The 18,479-nt window shown below is 37.8% G+C and overlaps 1 protein-coding gene across 1 annotated transcript in view; it reads right to left on the bottom strand.

Annotated features, from left to right (window-relative positions):
• LAMA2 (laminin subunit alpha 2) overlaps nucleotides 1-18,479 on the bottom strand; it is an 886,276-nt gene that overhangs the window by 15,946 nt on the left and 851,851 nt on the right. The window contains exons 55-57 of the mRNA XM_064360706.1: nucleotides 14,050-14,198; nucleotides 8,613-8,789; nucleotides 8,214-8,382 (exon numbers count right to left, since the gene is read on the bottom strand). Coding sequence (XP_064216776.1) covers nucleotides 8,214-8,382; nucleotides 8,613-8,789; nucleotides 14,050-14,198 — 495 coding nt within the window. The remainder of the gene's footprint in view (nucleotides 1-8,213; nucleotides 8,383-8,612; nucleotides 8,790-14,049; nucleotides 14,199-18,479) is intronic.

Consider the following 18,479-nt stretch of genomic DNA (forward strand, 5'->3'; position numbering starts at 1 on the left):
CTGGCAGACTGGACAGGTGTATCCAAAACTGGTCCTGAGCTAAGCAGCAGTTTCTAGTTTAGTTTATTTTTGTTGTTGTTTTGTCATATACTATCAGATTTTCTAGACGGACAAGGCACTGGTCAAGCCATTTTAGAAAACACCTTTGACTAGAAAAGGACAGGGATTTTGTCAAAGTTCTTTGACGAATCCTTACAGGACACACCCACTTGAAATGTAGGAAGAAGAGCCCCTCCAGGATTAGATCCTCCTTCATTTCTGCGACGGCCCTCGAGAAGCAGGCAGAAGCAGTGGTTAATAAAACGGTGTTCTCAAATGAGCCAATGTCACAGAAAAGAGTTGTACCAAACTGATCACTCTAGCATGTAACCTCAAAGTTTAAAGCCATTACGGTACACAGTCCTTTGTTTTTAAGGACATCCAAGATGATGCCTACTATCGTTGAATTGCAACAGGATGGATATTGTTTTAATAAAACTTCTATCACTTTCCTTTATTAAACTGGCAGCTGGAAAAGGACTGAGAAGTGCTGGTATAAGAGGGTTTGTTCGTTTGTTTTTTGAGATGGAGTCTCACTCTGCTGCCAGGTTGGAGTGCAGTGGCACGATCTTGGCTCACTGCAACCTCCGCCTCCCAGGTTCAAGTGATTCTCTTCCTTTGGCCTCCTGAGCAGCTGGGATTACAGGCACACGCCACTATGCCCAGCTAATTTTTGTATTTTTAGTAAAGACGGGTTTCACCATGTTAGCCAGGATGGTCTCCATCTCTTGACCTCATGATCTGCCTACCTCGGCCTCCCAAAGTGCTGGGATTACAGGCGTGAGCCACTGTGACCAGCCAAGAGGCCTGAAGTGGGACAAAAATTCCCAATGCTCTAATTTGGTAACGTTCTATACAAATCTAGATCTCCCCCTTGCTTGGTTAAAGGATGTCTTCCTTACATCAGTTTTCCTTCGGTGAACTGAAACCAAGTCTGATGAGTGTAAGGGATGGGCACGGTGGCTTATGTTTCCAATCCCAGCATTTGCAAAGCGGAGACAGGAAGACTGTTTGAGGCCAGTAGTTCAAGACCAGCCTGGGCAACAAAGTGAGGATCCCTGCCCTCTTCTGTCTCTCCCAAAGTACAAAAACAACAAATTAAAAAAATAAAAAGTTAGGCGGGCATGTAGGTGCATGCCGAAAGCCCTAGCTACTCAGGAGGCTAAGGCAGGAGAATCACTTGAGCCTAGGAGTTCAAGGTTAGAGTGAGCTATAATTGCACCACTGCATTCCAGCCTGGACAACAGAGCAAGAGCCTGTCTCAAAAAGAAAAAAACACGATGGGTGCAGGGCAGCACCCGCGTATTGGTTTGCTTGGCGTTGCTTCCTCTTCTCTTCCTTCTGCCTCATGTCCCACAGTGGGTGGAGCTGCTCATCCAGCTGCTCAAGCTTCTTTTTTCCTTCTAGCATTTCAAAGGAGAACATGTGAGATGGAATAGAAACTGCCCCGTGCTTTGCACAGAAATAAAGTGATCTTGTCACTTAGGATGTTTTCAACTCCGCTTGCCCTTGAAATCTAAGCTAAGAAAAAAGGGTAAGAGAAAATACCTTCTAATGAGATAATTTTAAGGAAACTTTAAAGAACTCTCATTGCAAGATGAATCATCCTTCTCTAAGCTAGTGTATACTTGAAGGAGTCCTCATCACTACGGGTGTGATGCTTTACCTGCGTTGCTTTGGACACACTGATCTCTAAAATGTGTTAAAACAACAATAAAAAAATATTCACGGTCTCAGTGGAGGCTCATCAATCTCAACGTGTTACAATTCTGCCACCTTGTGGGGACTTTTTAAAGTACTAGAAATAGTTAACGGGGAAAATGGGGTATGAAAGGAAGACAGATATGCTTGTTTTTCATTTGCCTTTGCTTGGCAGGTTACAAGTTGTCAGCAGACAGGACTTGGGTGGGGAGTCTAGCGCGGTGGTGCACCTGTTGATTGGAGCAGTGATGTGGTGGGAATAATTATAAAGGAAGCCGTGCAGGTAGATAGAGCACCAAGCTAGAAATGGGGTCAAAACGTTTTCATCTTCACACTGTCACTCATTTAACTTGAGGCGAGAATAAAGCAATGGTTGTTTCTAACTGCAGGTTGGTGGCTGACATTTGGAAATGAGTTATTAAATTCAGGAGTGGATATGATTCGTTGATAACCATCCCTTGAATTTCCTAGGTCCTTAGCAGAGATTTATATTGCATTTATTAAAACTGGCATCTTTATTCTTGAAAGCACCAAACAATGAATCATCATAGAAATTGCATAATTTTCTTCTTTCATGAGTCAATAATTCCCCTAATAAATGTGGGCTAAAATCACATCTGATGTTTATTTGTCATGATTTTCTTTATGGATGAGTAAGTGGAAGATATTTTTTACAGCACTGACTTTAATCTTCTAAAATATAAAAGTCCTCCTACTCAAGATATTTATTGAAAAACAATTATTGTTAACACTGCATCTAAGCTCTTTTGGTGGGTCTTGGACATTTACAGTAATATTTAGACGTTAATGTCTAAATAGGGATTCCTTGAAATGTGGAAAATGTATGTTTTCTCTTTAAATACATATCAGTATCCAATCAGGTTATCCATTGGTCTTGACTGTACTTAGCTCTTAAAGTTGTAGCGCTAAGCTGCTAGAGAATCACTTTCTTTTTCTCTATTCTTTCCTTTCTCCCACTTCTTTTCCCCAAATCCCAAAGAGACCTTATCAGTACAGGAACTCTCCATGGCTACTCGTATTGCTCTTCTCAGTTTTCACATTTTAAACTTTGAGGTTTACAGCTGAACTCTTCAGCAAAATTCAAGTATGAATGCAGCGAGCTCACTGACTACAAATCCACACAGGCTATCCTGGTTATAAAGACTTGGTCTAAATAGCGCACACACTTGCAGGGAACTTGTCACGTTTCCACAAGTCAACAAATTTCTGTTGTACTTGACATTCAGCCTCTTATCTACCTCCACCTCCTGCCATCCTCCATGAGAAATACTCACAAATATAACATGTAGAATTGTTTTCTCTAGCTCTGAATGGGCTAAAGAAAAAGAGAGAAGTATAAAGAGAAGACAAGCTACCACACTATCAAATGAGATAATATGCATGAAATGCTCTTTCATCTAGCATGTTCAACATGAATTAATCATAAGGTTGACATAATCCATTTCACAGGGCAGGGCTTTCTGAAGACGCTCTTATGCTGCCCTGTAGTATAGTGAATGTTGTCCTCATGCTGTAAGTTGCTGGCAGGGTTGGGTGTGATGGACGTAAAGAAGAAAAAGAAGGGCACTGAGAATAGGAGATCATTTCTGTCAACTGTGCTAGCACAAATATGGAGCTCACAAATAGGCAGTTCTCACTTCAGAAGTTAACTTGTAAATCTTAGTTCTTAAATAACTCTTAAAAATCTAAATTCTGGGCTGGGCACAGTGGCTCATGCCTGTTATCTCAACACTTTGGCAGGCCGAGGCAGGTGGATCGCTTCCCAAGAGTTTGAGACCAGCCTGGCCAACATGGCAAAATCCCATCTCTATTAAAAATACAAAAATTAGCCGGGCACAGTGGCATGCGCCTGTAGTCCCAGCTACTCAGGAGGCTGAGGCGTGAGGATCTCATGAGCCTGGGAGGTTGAGGTTACAGTGAGCCATGACTGTGCCACTGCTCTCCACCCTGGGTGACAGAGCAAATAAAATAAAATAAAAAAATCTAAATTCTGATACAAAAAAAGAAAATGGTGAGAATTGAAAATTATGGAGACTTAACATTTAATAACCATATCATTAAAATGTATGTATCGTTTACATATCAAACCAATAAGTTTGTACTTGCATAAAAATTGAATACTCACCACACCCCTTTTTTCCCAGCACCTGTTCCCCACCCTAAAAATGTTAAAAGTTAAACTGACTAGAATAATTAAGTTAAAGAAACACAGAAGTTAAAGTTAAACTAACACAGAAGAGTTAATAGAGCGATGGAATATACTTTGAGTCAGGCATGGTGCTGGGTGCTTCGCATACCATGTATAACTTATTCCCTCGTGATAGTAATCCTAGAAGAAAGATATTATTATCCTTATTTGTCCCTTAGTTATTCTACATTTAGAAAAGACAAGTAACCTGCCAGAATTCATTGAATAATAATGGGAGGGCTATGGCAGGAAAAGCAGCTCGCTCTCTCTTTTTCCCTGGCTAGCAAGGATAATATCGTATTCATCTTTGCACTTAGTAGGCTCTTAATATTTGTTATAAAATAAATTGTAAAACTTTTAACTTTTAGTAACTTTTATAAAGAAGACACCCCTTTTCCCTACACACACCCAAAGAACATGAGAATCAAATTAAAACAGAAGATATGATCTGAACTCTAAATTATATTACAATTAATAAAGATAGAAAGTTCTAAAAAATTTAATTCTGATCACACAATCATAAATAATTATGATGTGCAAAAGAAGGAGAAATAGGCCAGGCGCAGTGGCTCACACCTGTAATCCCAGTACTTTGGGAGGCTGAGGAAGGCGGATCACCTGAGGTCGGGAGTTCGAGACCAGCGGGACCAACATGGAGAAACCTCATCTCTACTAAAAACACAAAGTTAGCTGGGCATGGTGGCTCATGCCTGTAATCCCAGTTACTCAGGAGGCTGAGGCAGGAGAATCACTTGAACCCAGGAGGCGGAGGTTGCAGTGAGCCAAGATAGTGCCATTGCACTCCAGCCTGGGCAACAAGAGTGAAACTCCATCTATAAAAAAAAAAAAAAAGAAGGGGAAATAGCAGTTGGAATTTAGATATCTGGGTTTTAGTGCCAACCATCACTCATGTGTGTAACCCTGGGCCATGCTGTAAGTTTGAGGGCTTTCTTTCCTCATGTGCAAGTTAAGAGTTGGAATCTTTATGGTGTCTTCTAGCTCTAATGTTCTGTGATTCTTTCTAAACCAATCAATTTGGCATGCTACTCAACTTTTTGCTTCTGTCTCGTCTACTAAGTGGAATGCTCTGTTTTTGGGAAAGTTAAAACATACACTGCTGAGAGGAAATGGAAATCGAAATTAGAACAGAAGGTTATAAAAAAAAAAAGAACCTTAAATGAGTAAAAATCTCCATTCCCAGATGGGCAAGTATCTTTATTTTGGGAAAAAAAGGGAAAAAGTGTGATCTCTAAATACCACAGAAAAATGTGCTGGAGAGGCCCTATAAAATGAAGTTTGTGTAAGTACTTAGAAAAGTAAGGTGATCAATGGAGGCCAGCAAGGTTATCCCTAAAAAACCAAACCAGCACAGGCGGAGAGACCTGACTGGAGATGTTCTAGTGATAGATGAGATGGCCAACGAGGTTCTGCTTGACTGAATAAGGTACCCAATTAGGAATCAGTAGCTTGACTTATCTATTAAAAACGTTAAAACGTTTTTAGGTGCATTAATAGAAATATGAAAACAATTAAAGGAGTGAGGGGTCCCACTGTCCCCTGAACTGGTGACTTTCTTTTGAGTGCCATACTTTGAAAAGAATGTTTCACATTTAAGAATACTGATTCCGGAGGGGATAACAATCAGAAATAAGGTAATACAAAAAATACCTGAGCTAGTGAAATGTTTAGGCTAGGGAAAAAGAAGACTTCACTATTTTCAAATTCTTGAAGGGACGTTAGACAGAGAACACATAAATGTAGTATGTTTGCCTATAGAAACATAACCATTACATAGAAGTTTTAGGGACTCAGTTTTACTTTAATATAACCAATGACTTTCTAACAACTAGAGCCTGCCTCATCATAACACTGGAAAATACTGTCAATGAAGTGTTCAAGCAAAGGGTGTAAGTATCATACACAAGGAATTCATGCATTAAGATGGTGAGTGGACCAGATGATCTTTAGGGCTCTTGCCAATTCTTGTTTATAATTTTAAGCTAGTCAGTTAGAAATTAGGCTATGTTTTCTTCTAGAAACATTTTTATAAGAGGACATTAGGATCCAAAATCAAAAAAGTTTATTCAACTCATGATATTTCTTAATTCTTCAATTGAAAACACATTCTTGAGTCTAGGGAACACATGATTTTAAGGTATAAAATCATGAGGGAGAAGAGGAGGATCATTAACCTTACCTTTGCTAAGCAAAGATCTAGCCTGTGGCCGAATTATGAAAGAGCCGAGGAAAGAGTCTGAAATCCATGTGACAGATCTCAGGAATGCCTTAGGATGAAATCAACTTCTGGAACCAATCCCCACATGACTGATGGCTTTCCACGTGCTAGCTGTGTGATCTTAGGTATTTTTTTGTGTGTATGAAATATAGTACTTCCAGTAATATAAATAAATGTAAATAAAAAAATTAATAGTGTGGGGATCAAATGAAATAACAGATATGAAATGCCTGGTAGAATATTGGACACCTACTAGTTATTCACTCAATGCAGGGATTCCTCAGAGTGTCTACGTGGGGATGCTTTTTCCAGTTTTCAAAGAACTTCCACATACATTATCCTATTTGATTTTTCATAATAACAGCATGTGGTAGGCAAGGGAGGTGAAATATCCATATTTTACAAAGGATGAAAGGATGCTTGGAGTAAATAACCAGTTTTCTTGAATGATGGTTATTTGGCCTCTCATTTAATAATATTTCTAGTGCAGGGAGCACATTGCTCAATGAATTCCATCATGGACACTAAGGAAGAGAATGAGATATTCAAGCATTTTCAAGATCTGCACTCAAGACAACATGTCCTACTCATCACAACACACAAGCTGTAAAGAGGGTAGTGAGAGTGATCATCTTTGTTGTATTGGTGGGAAGAATGTAAATTGGCATGGCTTGTGGAAGAAGTAATTCACGTATGTGTATTGAAAACCGTATACATCATATTCATCTTTTGACCTTATAGCTCCCTATCTACTTATCTATTTTAAGAACAACTGGAAATAATGAAAAAGTTTGATGCATAGAGGTACTCATCAGAGTACAGTTTCTGATAGTGAAAAACTGGAAACACTCTCAATAGCCCACCATGATCTATTAAAAGTAGAATAAATTGACCTGTCTCTGTGGCGTCATCGGTTAGCACGTTCGGCTGTTAACCGAAAGTAGAATAAATTGGAAAGGCTGAGTGTTCCAGAGATAAGGAGCCAGACTTTGGAGTCAGACTTGCTAGAGTAAAATTCTTGCTCTGCCTTTTATTAGTGGTGTAAGTGGGTTGGTTACTTAAGATAGCTAATTCTTATTAACTAAAAATAAAATGACAATTTACATTTTACACAGCCACTATGAGAATTACATATAATATTGAATGAAAATTGTTTAGCCCTGGGCTGGTACATAATAAGCCCTTGAAAGTACTATTATCATTACCATATGGTAGATATGCTATTTATTAAATGTTCAGTATATGTGAGTCATTTAACAAACATTATTTTTTAAAACTCTGATAATAAATATTTGATGTCTGTGCTGTTAATATCGTCATTTGACAGATGAGGAAATGGAAATATTCTATGGCCATACCCACCCTGAAGGCATCTGATCTTTTCTAATCCTGGAAGTAAGCAGGGTTAGGCCTGGTTAGTACTTGGATGGGAAACTGAGAAACAGAATGGCTAGGAAGCTTTCCCAAATTCACACAGATGGTCAGTTACAGTGCTGGGATTTGAACACCAGCAGTCTGACTTAAGCCCATGCTCTAATCAAGGCTAAATGACCTCCAATACTATAAAATAGTGGTGTGTCTCTGTGTGTATATATACTTAACGTAAACTCATATTAGACACACACATTTACATGATGTTTAGAAACAGTTTAGGTGTATTACTAGTTTCTAAAAACAGGGCACCAAATGGTATATGAGGTAGGACATCTACTATGCAGATAAAAGGGACTGAAAATCAACACGGTTGCCTCTGTAGTGGTATTAGAGGTGGCTATTGTTCTCGATTCTGGATGTTTCTGCGTTTTCCAGCATTTCAACTGAAAATGTACTATTTTGTAAACAAAATTAAAGGAGGAAATATAGGTAAGTCATCTAATGAAGATGTGAGAATAGATTTTGATAAATAGGGCATATTTTCTTCAATTCTAATAGCAGAGTATACTAGATTTCCTGAATAATCTTCCTTCTGAAATGACTCAGAATGCTGAGTAAAAATTAGAAAGCAATGGGGATAATATAAACACTTACATGTGTCAGAACTGGGGTGGGCGTAGGAAAGGCTGGGGTGGGCACTGGCTCAGGCTGGATAACGATTTCAGCTGGAGCTGCTCCATCTTCATCTTCACTGAGTTTCTGATGGGCACAGCGACCAATGTCCGCATTTTTGAAGGATACAGGCCGTGCAAAGTCCATGGGGCTGACAGAATATAATAAAATAAGATTTTTTCATTTTCATTTTTTTTTGCTTCCTTACAATTAAGCCCAATCCCCGTAGTCCTTTTTAAGTCCATCATTATGCTTTTCTCAATCTCAACTGAAGATCCTCATTGTTTCCCTCCTCCCCTGCATAGCTGTAGACAGTGTGATGCCAAAAATAGTAAAAATAAAAATACATGATTAGTAGTAGTAAAAAGGAGATCCACTTACACAGAGTTAATAACAAGATTCCACACACAGCCTTCAAAAGGAGGAATATTTCTGAGTGGGGAAGGTTGAAATTCAGGTGGAGCACCCCCAACAAAAAGCTTTTTGACTTCAATAGGCTGTTCAACCGTCAGGTTTTGCATGTATCTTTTGTTTTCATCGACTTGAACGGTAAAGATGCTGGTAAAATATTAAAAATCAACAAGTATAAATCACATCTCATTCAACACAGTTGGAAATCAAACTCTTTCCTGCCACCCTTCACCCCTCTCTCCCATAGCTTTTAAGGGAGCCAAAATTGGATGGTTGGGAATTCTACACTGAGCCAATGCTGCTGTGTCTCAGGATCTTGTCCCATGACTCCCTTGTTCACTCTTCCTGAAAGTTTACCAAAACCAGGTCATGGCGCACTGCAACATGAGACTCTGGTGGAGAGACAGCAGTGCTGTGCAGCGCAACATGTGAGCCTGTGAGAACTGAGGCTTCTGTACTGCGCAGTAATGTCTAATTGTATAAGGATCGGCAGGTTTAGCATAGCATGGGGTCTTTCTTGGGTCATACCCAAGAAAGATTCAGGAGTACGGTTCTTGCTAGGGAACAAACCGTACTCCTGAGAGCTTAGATTGTTGGAATCAACAGCAAGCACTTAAAACACATTTTATAAAGAATGTAGCTGATGGCTTTTGAATAGAAGAGGCAGGCAAGAACACTCTGCTAATTGTTCCTTGCAATGATTTTCCTTAGTGGCTGTTTCATTAATTTCCCTAATTTGCTTATGAGAGATAACTCACACACTGCTAATTGAGAAGCTCATGCTACTTATTTACAGCAATCCTTGGATCCCTGGGCCAAGAATCAGAAGGAGACAAAGAGTTCTGATGAAAATGACCAAAGGCATTTTCTCTTTTGTTCCAGAAGCAAGTTTTGAGTTTCGGTCTGAACAGTCATCGGGGTGCTATTAGTCTTAAGCATTAGTCACTAGCCCGAGGATCATGGATGGATTACTGAAAACTTACTTCATATCTGGAGAGAAAACCAAAGTACTTGGGTGGAAACCTCAGTCCTAAAGTACCCTCTTGCTTGGTTTTATAAAGAAGAAAAACCACATATAGAACTGGAAAAAAAACAGTAAGCCCGGGTAAAGATGCTTTGAATTGGCACTTTACAAGTAAGAGAATTCAAAAGTGAAAGAAAGAGACAAAAAATGGATTTTGCTGTGGCTCAAAATGTCACTGCTAAGGGAGTGAAGAAAGGACCGGTAAAATTTAGTTTCAAAGAGAAAATAGGGGGAAATGACATACGTTGAGGTTTCTTTCTTTACCAAAGGATGGAAAAATGTGTTGGCAAAACCCAGGAGGTTCAGTTTCCTTGCTGAGTGTCAGTAGTTTTATGAGACGAGACTTTCAGAAAACCACTCACTTCCGGGTATGTGTGACTCACTGAGAAGCCCCTCTCTTACACTTTTTCCCCCTTTGGCTGAAAGTAGCCTCTTAGCGACATGATAGCAAAGTGCTCCTAAGGGTTTTAATGGGGGAGTATAAGCCTCTATTAAAGATTGTCCAAGGAGAGTAAGTCTCTTCTCTTGATTACAATTTGTAAAAGCTAGAGGCCTTCCTCTTTCTGGTGTAGCCTCTCTCTGTTGTCCGGTTCTGCCACAAGGACCATCATAGATGCCCCCTCACTTTTTTTAAACTAGTTCACAGGGTGGTGATGGAGAATGAGCGTGGGGTTTCAGGAAGAACATACTGGAATTAAGAACCAGTGTGAAAGCTTACTAGCTGTGTGACCTTGGGCAAGCTATTTAATCATGCCCAGGTTCATTTCATTCATTTATAAGATGGAGATAAAAATATCTACTTCAAACAGTGGAAAATATTAATTAAGGGATCGCCCTGAGGTTGTATTACTTAATAAAGGCATTGCTAGAAAATGATAGCTAAATCCTGCTCATCTTTTACCTTTTAGGAACATCAAATCTAGATCATTTATTTAGTTTTTATTGAGGAGGATATTACCAACATGTCCATTATGATTCTGGTGTGTTTTCCATTTTTTAAAAGTATTTATTTAAGAGCTTTTTACTGAGGCCTACTATGTGCAAACAGTACATTAAACTTTGTATTACTTTAGTGTTCTAATAGGTCAGCTTTATTTATTTACTTTTTTACAGTGTCAATGACTGATTCTTAGAGTTTCATAATTACTTGATTACTTACACCCTATTTCTTATTTATTTGGAATATGGGTTTAAGATTTTTTTTCAAGCCATATCAATTGGATTGCATATGTGGAAGAAGATATTAAGAGAAATAAGTGCCCTAACATTTGTAATTTACCTGATAAATAAAATCGAATCTTTTTTTCTGTTTGAATATACTTTGGATGTTAAGAAAGAAAATATTTAGATTGCAGTGTTCAAATCATTATCTCATTCAGGAAACCCCAAATGACTCCTAAAATATCTCACCTACTTCATGATCTTTCGCCTATTTCTGTACCTGTGTGAAGAAAGCTTTCCCAGAAGAAAAACTCAGCTCAGTTGCTTGTCCTATTTGTCTACATAACTACTTCAGACTGTCTTAGAGTTTGATGTTTTTGTCCAGTTAGAACTGCTGGCCACCAAGGCGGACTCCAGGAGAAGGATCAGAGGACAAAGCAGATATAGAAGGCAGAGGTCACTGGAGTGCCAAGATATTAGATGCCAAAGTGACTGAAGGTAGATTTCCCCAGTTGAAGGGGTGGAAAGGAGAGAGAATGACGGAAGAGAAGTAAAGAGAGGCAGAGCGTGAGGAAGAAGGTTCTTGAGAAGTCTGGCCCCGAATTTGGTAAAAATCCAATTATTTTATGAGGCAGTATTAAAGCTATCATTTTGTCCAGGGTTTTAGGAAAAGAAATGATGATTGACATGCATAATCTGAAAAGTGTTGGGATAAAGCAGTTATCTCCAAATTAATAATCATGTATCATAATTAACATTAAGTAATATAAACCTTATGGTCACACAAAAACATAAGAATAATCTATTGGCTGTGCATAGACAGAGGTATTTAAGTCAAATATAGGTCATTTAATACCTGGCCCTGTTACTCATAGTACATGAGTTTGGGCAAGTTAGTTAATGTTTTCTCATCTGTGATGGAAGGATATTACCACAGATCTCACATACATTTAGAACAATTAAAACAAACCACCGTTGTTTAGTATGTGACACAAATCATGCCATAGACTAGGCATAAAAAGCATTAAAAATTTTTCTGGGTGAAGTTCTGATGGTTATGCATGATCTCTGGTTAATTAGTTAAATGCAGCACTTGGTTATAGATTGCATTTTAACCTTAGAGTGCCGAATGAGCCATTATGGCTGTAAATGTGTTCTTGTTTTGGCACAGAGTTCAGTGACTACACACTAATACGTCTAATATATTATCCTGTAATTAACAATGAATGGCAAAACTGTTTGTTTATATGGCCAATTAACTGAATGACCAGTTTCCAGTGATATACTATACACTGAGCTTAATCAAATCAAGGTTGGATTGATGGTCAACAGCTGTGAAGTTGGCATAGTAAAATTCCCTTCTTGAAGAAGCATGTGTTAAAAGGGCACCTTGGTATAACAGGGTAATGTATTTGGGAATTTCAGAATTCTTTCTCAACAAAATAGCATATTTTGAGTGATTTTTGGTCAACTAATTTCTCAAATCTGCAGTTATTTATTGAAATTCTTTAAGTTTTTTTTTTTTTTTTCCCCGAGACAGTCTTGCCCTGTTGCCCAGGCTGGAGTGCGGTGGTGTGATCTTGGCTCACTGCAACCTCCACTCCGCTGGGTTTAAGCAATTCTCCTGCCTCAGTCTCCAGAGTAGTTGTGATTACAGGGCCTTGCCACCACATCTGGCTAATTTTTTTGTATTTTTCGTAGAGATGGGGTTTCAGCATGTTGCCCAGGCTGTTCTCGAACTCCTGACCTTGTAATCCACCTGGCTTGGCCTCCCAAAGTGCTGGGATTACAGGCATGAGCCACCATGCCTGGTTAAAATTTAAATCTTTAAAAAAGTCCTTTCCACAATGAAAAGGATTAAAGTTTGTCAAAGGGCCTAACATCCAATCCAGAAGACATGTAAAACCAGTATTTAAAGCATTCTAAGATTCAAATGAGAGCATTCAGTTTTCATTTCTCCTCAGAGACCATGACTACAATATCTGGCTACTAGATTAGTAAAAGTTTTTAGGTTGTCCAAATACTGATCCCTCATTTGTCTTCATAATGATCTCTAAACATCTCAGTAGCCATTCTGCATGAATCCTTGGTATCAATCCAGCCTACAGCCTAATCCTCTAAATAATAATAATAATAAAAATCTAAGGAAAGCTTTGTTATTTACTTAGAAGGTAAGAAATCTTTATTATTTATCTAAATGTTTTTCACAAGAGGATAATTAGTAAATGTAGGTCTTTCACTACAGAATAGAATCTGCTTGCTTGAACTACTGCTATATATTCATACTCATTACATTTAAAAGTATCCTCTGTGTTTTGAGGCCTCATCAAATTGGATTTCCAGTTCTTTCTATGCCTTCAGTCTGATAGATGGCTTGCTGGCTTGGAGGTCTAAAGCCCCTGAAGTCTCTGGGCTTCTGTTTCCTTTTTCTCTAATTGTCCTTCTAAACTAATTATCTCTCTGAGTTGTCATACAATATTTTGATGAAAAATACAGATGACTTTCCTAATAAAGTAAGCATTAAGTATTGCAGCATTCTAAACAAAGTCATCAGTTTGTGCATGAGTAAAGCCAATTCCCTGGCCCCTAGTGCTGGCTGAGGGCAAGCTTTCTGGGAAATTTGTAGAAAGGTGGCCAGTCTCAGGGCCGCAGTCATTTTCCTCCCCTCCCTTGATTCTGTTCCCTCAGGAAACCAGTCTGCGGGTCCCCTGGAAACCTTGGGAAGGGGGACAGGGACAAGATGTGCACTAAATAGGCTCAGTAGGTCCTGTAGCTGCTGCCACACTCTGTGTCTGTGACAGCTAAGCAGCTGCCATAATTGCTTTGGAACCCGAATGAGACAGCAGCCACCAAAGACTGCTGGCTTCAGTTGCGCTGTTTGTGCGTTTTGCTGTGTGCATACCTTATTTGAGGAGGTCATGTTTGACAGGGGCAGAAAGAGGGATTTTTCTTATCTACAGCTTCAGAAGATGCATTTGGTTTTTCCAAAGGTAGAGATAACGGCGCAGGATAAAAATGCTAAGAGTAGAACTCTTGAGGGCTCAGACAAATGAGGTTCCCAAAGTATGAAGAGTAAAGAAGAGGGAATTAAGCTACTGTGTGCTTTTGCAGTGCATAGTAGGTCCACACACACAGAGGTTCAGGCAGATACTGATGGATACTGATGCTAGCAAAGGAAGTTCACCTGAGTTACAATAATAAATATTCTAATGCTGTTGTTACCCTCTAGTTCGCTCTACATGAACGGAATGTTCTCTTCCATCATGAAACAGATTCGGCTCTGGTCTGATGACAATTTTCCTCATTGTTCGTGCTCCTGTGGAGAGATGCACTTCCAGACGGCCCTTGTTGAGGAATATTGCATAATAGGCCTGCAACAGCAAGTGGTTATTGAAGGTTAAACAGAAGCCTCATTTATGACTTAGGTTTAGAGATTCCCTGGCAGAACCACAGGTTCATCTGCTCTGAAATGTTACCCGACAAATTAAGACTTTATTTTCTTAAATGGTTTTGAAAACAGCTAGAAATATCTTTCTAATCATTTACCATTTTTGCTTGTGAGATGATCTGGAAAGTGGATATATTAACATAGCAGTTCTCTGCAAAGCAGATTTGCGATGCTGAAAGTAACAGCTGTGCTCGTATTGGTCCTCTCACTTACAAAACGCATCAGGAGACAAAGGGTGTCGACAAAATCCCTCTCCCTTATATTCACAAGTGGACAGCTAGCTTCTGAGAATCAGGCCTGAATCTCAATCTCATGGCATTTTGGGTATTTAGACTTCAATTTGTTCTCTGAGCTGGTGGAATAGATTGTTATCACAAACATGTAACCTGCCTCCCACATTTAGAAAGAAGGAAGATAATTTTTCATCCACAAACATGCCTGCTTTCTTCTTGCTACTGTTACTATAGCAACCAGAATGGTTTTGATATCCCATCATGAACCCCAGGGAGCCTGAATGCAGTCCTTTTCCCCAGAGCTGATGCCACGTGCTTTCCCTTTCTTGTGGAGTAGGGGACACGTGCCACACCGTGATGGCTCAGTTCTCCATGAGTCATCTACGGTGGTAGAGACAATTTCCATCAAGCATCATCATGTTCCAATAATTTACTAAATTGTGTATGTAGTTACGTGTCCACCACAAAACGTTTTGAGGATCTGGATAAGTGCTCGCCATCCGTCAAAGGGAAGTCACAAACTACTCACTCAATTAAAAATTCCTTAGCTCATGGATTGTTTGAGATATCAAACCCATTTAGTCGAACAGAATCACTAATAACTCTAAGGGTATCAAAACTGTTAGCTTTGAAATAGAAAACATGTCAATTTAGCCAGCACTGAATCTAAATCGATGTCTAACAGGCATACACTATTTAACATTGCTTCTTCCTTCAGATACCATTTACTATGATGTTTTATAAATTAGATATGAGTATCAAGATGTTAAAACATTACAATGTCATTTTAACTTACTTTATTCTATAGTACTTAGTGTTTTCTCATTGTAATTGTTTTAATAGGAATCTGTTTTATTTTAAGCACTAGCCTGAAAGCTGGTGATTCACATTCATTTCTTTTGTCTTGAGGAGGAGAAATCTGGAGCCAGTAGGTAGTGTTTAAATATCTGTCAATGATGAAGGAATCAAATATCCTTTAGTGGAAATCTATTTCAGAATATTTAATCTGGTCTTCTTATTATAACTAGCTTATCATTTGCAATAGTGAGAAAAAGGTTTATTTTTCAAGATAAAGGAAAAAATTAAACAGGCATTTGTATTTTACATTTATTTTGTGCTTATTATGTGTAGGATGAAATGAAATAAAATAACACTTTTCTCATTCTACTCTTCAAAATATTTTTATTATGACTATTTGAAATATTCCTCACAATATAAGTGATATGTAAACAATGAAGCTGTGTTAACACTGTACAATAAAATGAATACCTGTAAATCTACCACCAAATTTCAGAAACAATACCACTGCATCTCTTATGAATTTCTTTCTAATACCACCTTCCTGTTTCTCCATTTCAAGGTAACCACAAATGTGAATTTTATGTTTATCATTACCTTACTTTTAAAAAATATTTTTGAAATTCATGTGTCTCTAAACGATATGTGGTTTAGTGCTACGTGTATGAGAAATCTACAAAAATGGTATCATATTGCACATTTTTCATTTTTTATTTATTTTCTATTTATTAAGTTGTTATGTTTAGTTATAATTTATTCCTTTTAATTATTGCTTGATCTCGTTATGCAAAAGTGCCACAGTTTGCCTCTCCATTCTTCAGCTGACGAACATTTGGGTTGTTTCTAGTTTCTCTGCTATTATAAAGAATATTCTACAAACATTCTTGTACATGTCTTACTATGCACATGTGCAAAAATTTGGGTCTATACCCAGGAGTGGAATTGCTGGCTTGTAGAGATTATGCACATGTTCAATTTTACAAGTTAGTGCCAAACAGTTTTCCAAAGTGGCTTTAGAAATTTACTTTTTCTACCAGCAGTGATCAAGAGCACTCTTTGATTTATATCTTTCCAATAGTTTTCTTTCTAATACTATATCAACCAGTATGGTTTTGATATCCCACTGTAAACTGCAGTGAGCTTTTCCCCTTTTGGGGACAAGGACCGTATTCCTTGTAGATTATACGTATTGTACATTTCCAGACTGAGGCTTGTGTTTTGTGTTGTTTGATGACCAAAGAGTTTAATTTTAATGAAGTTCCACTTTTAATCTTGTTTTGTTCAATCAAGCCTTCCTTTCTTTCCCTAAAGTCAAAAGTTATCTTTGCATATTTTCTTCTAAGAATTTTAAAGGTTTTTGCTCTTCCATATTTAAGACTTTTAATTGATTGTGAATTTATTTTTTTGGTTTGATATGAAAAAGAAACTTAGTTTCATCTTTTCCCTCTGAATAACCAATGGCCCTGAAATCATTCACTAAACAGTTCACTGTTTGTTTTTTTTTAATAAAATGCAATGGCACTTATTGTCAAATGCTGTTTCCATCTATGCTTGTGTATTTACAGGGTTCTCAATTATTTCCTATTTGCACAGTTATACATAAATCAACACGATAGTTCCACAATACAAAACTCTACCTTCTAATGTGCTGATATCTGGTGGAATAGACCCACTACAATATTCTTCTAGGAATTTCATCTTTGATATAAATTTTAGAATAAGCTTGTCATGATTCACAGAAAGATAAAGTGATATTTTATTTATTTATTTATGTATTTATTTATTTGGAGATGGAGTCTTGCTCTGTTGCCCAGGCTGGAGTGCAGTGGCATGATCTCAGTTCCCTGCAGCCTCTGCCTTCCAGGTTTCAACGATTCTCCTGCCTCAGCCTCCCAAGTAGCTAGGATTACAGTTGTACACCACCATGGCCAGCTAATTTTTGTATTTTTAGTGGAGATGGGGTTTCACCATGCTTGCCAGGCTTGTCTCATACTCCTGACCTCAGGTGATCCACCTGCCTCGGCCTCCCAAAGTGCTGGGATTACAGGCATGAGCCACCATGCCCAGCCAAATGATATTTTTATTAAAATTGAATCTACATATCACTTTGGGGAAAAGTGACATTTTTAATATTGAGTCTTTAATATCTTCATTAACATGTTGACTATACCAATTTATTGACTATAATCATTGAGAAATACTTTGATATCTTTCAATGAAATCTTATAATTTTCTCCATATGGGCTTTATGTCTATTTTGTTATAATAATTCTTAAATCATATATTTGGTCTTATTCTTGTTCTTGTGCTATATTTACTTGTTCTTTTCTTACTATGCTAGCTAAGATCAGTGCAGTTAAAATAGTCATCCTTTTCTTGGGCTTGATTTTATAGCAAATATTTATAATTTTTTTAATCAGGAATACTTGTTATGGTTTTTTTATAGATGGCTAACAAAGTTTTCTCCTCTTAGTTTACTTAAGTATTTTTTTTAAAATCATGAGTGACTGTTAAATTTTACCAAATGTTTTTACTATCTACTGAAAAGATTATATGATTTTTAGTGTTTCTGATATTAAACCACTTCTGCATTCCTGAAATAATCCAAGTTACTTGAGGTTACATCTTTGGGTTCCATTTGCGAATATTTTGTGTGGGCTTTTTATTTTGTAGAAAAATAAATAAGATTTGTTACATGATATTATTGATCACTACATATTACATGCTTAAATTGATTTTTAAAACATATAATCACAAATAACATGACCTGGTTTACAAGGGTATGTGCATATTTAACAAGATATTTGTAAAGCATTCTGTTCTTTTGATTATGGTAGACTAAGTAATTCCTACGAACCCTTTCACTGAGAAAAACTAGATTAAATGGAAAGTTACATTTTAAAAAATGTGATTGAAGATATTAAAGAATACCAAGGCAATAAGAGGTATGATGCTTAAATCTGGGCAGTTGAAGGATTGCTTTTAACGGAATCAAATGGGGATATAAATACTAAAGTTTATGTCCTTGCAAAATTGATACTGTTTTTTTAAAAATGTTTTTGAGACAGGGTCTCACTCTGTCATCCAGGCTGGAGTGTGGTGGCATGAATAGTTGAATAGCAGTCGTCAATAGCTGGGACCACGGTCATATGCTACCATGCCCAGTTAATTAA

This window comes from Aotus nancymaae, unplaced genomic scaffold (assembly GCF_030222135.1).
Source record: "Aotus nancymaae isolate 86718 unplaced genomic scaffold, 86718_ANA_hifiasm-v0.15.2.pri h1tg000040l, whole genome shotgun sequence".
NCBI classification, from domain to species: domain Eukaryota; kingdom Metazoa; phylum Chordata; class Mammalia; order Primates; family Aotidae; genus Aotus; species Aotus nancymaae.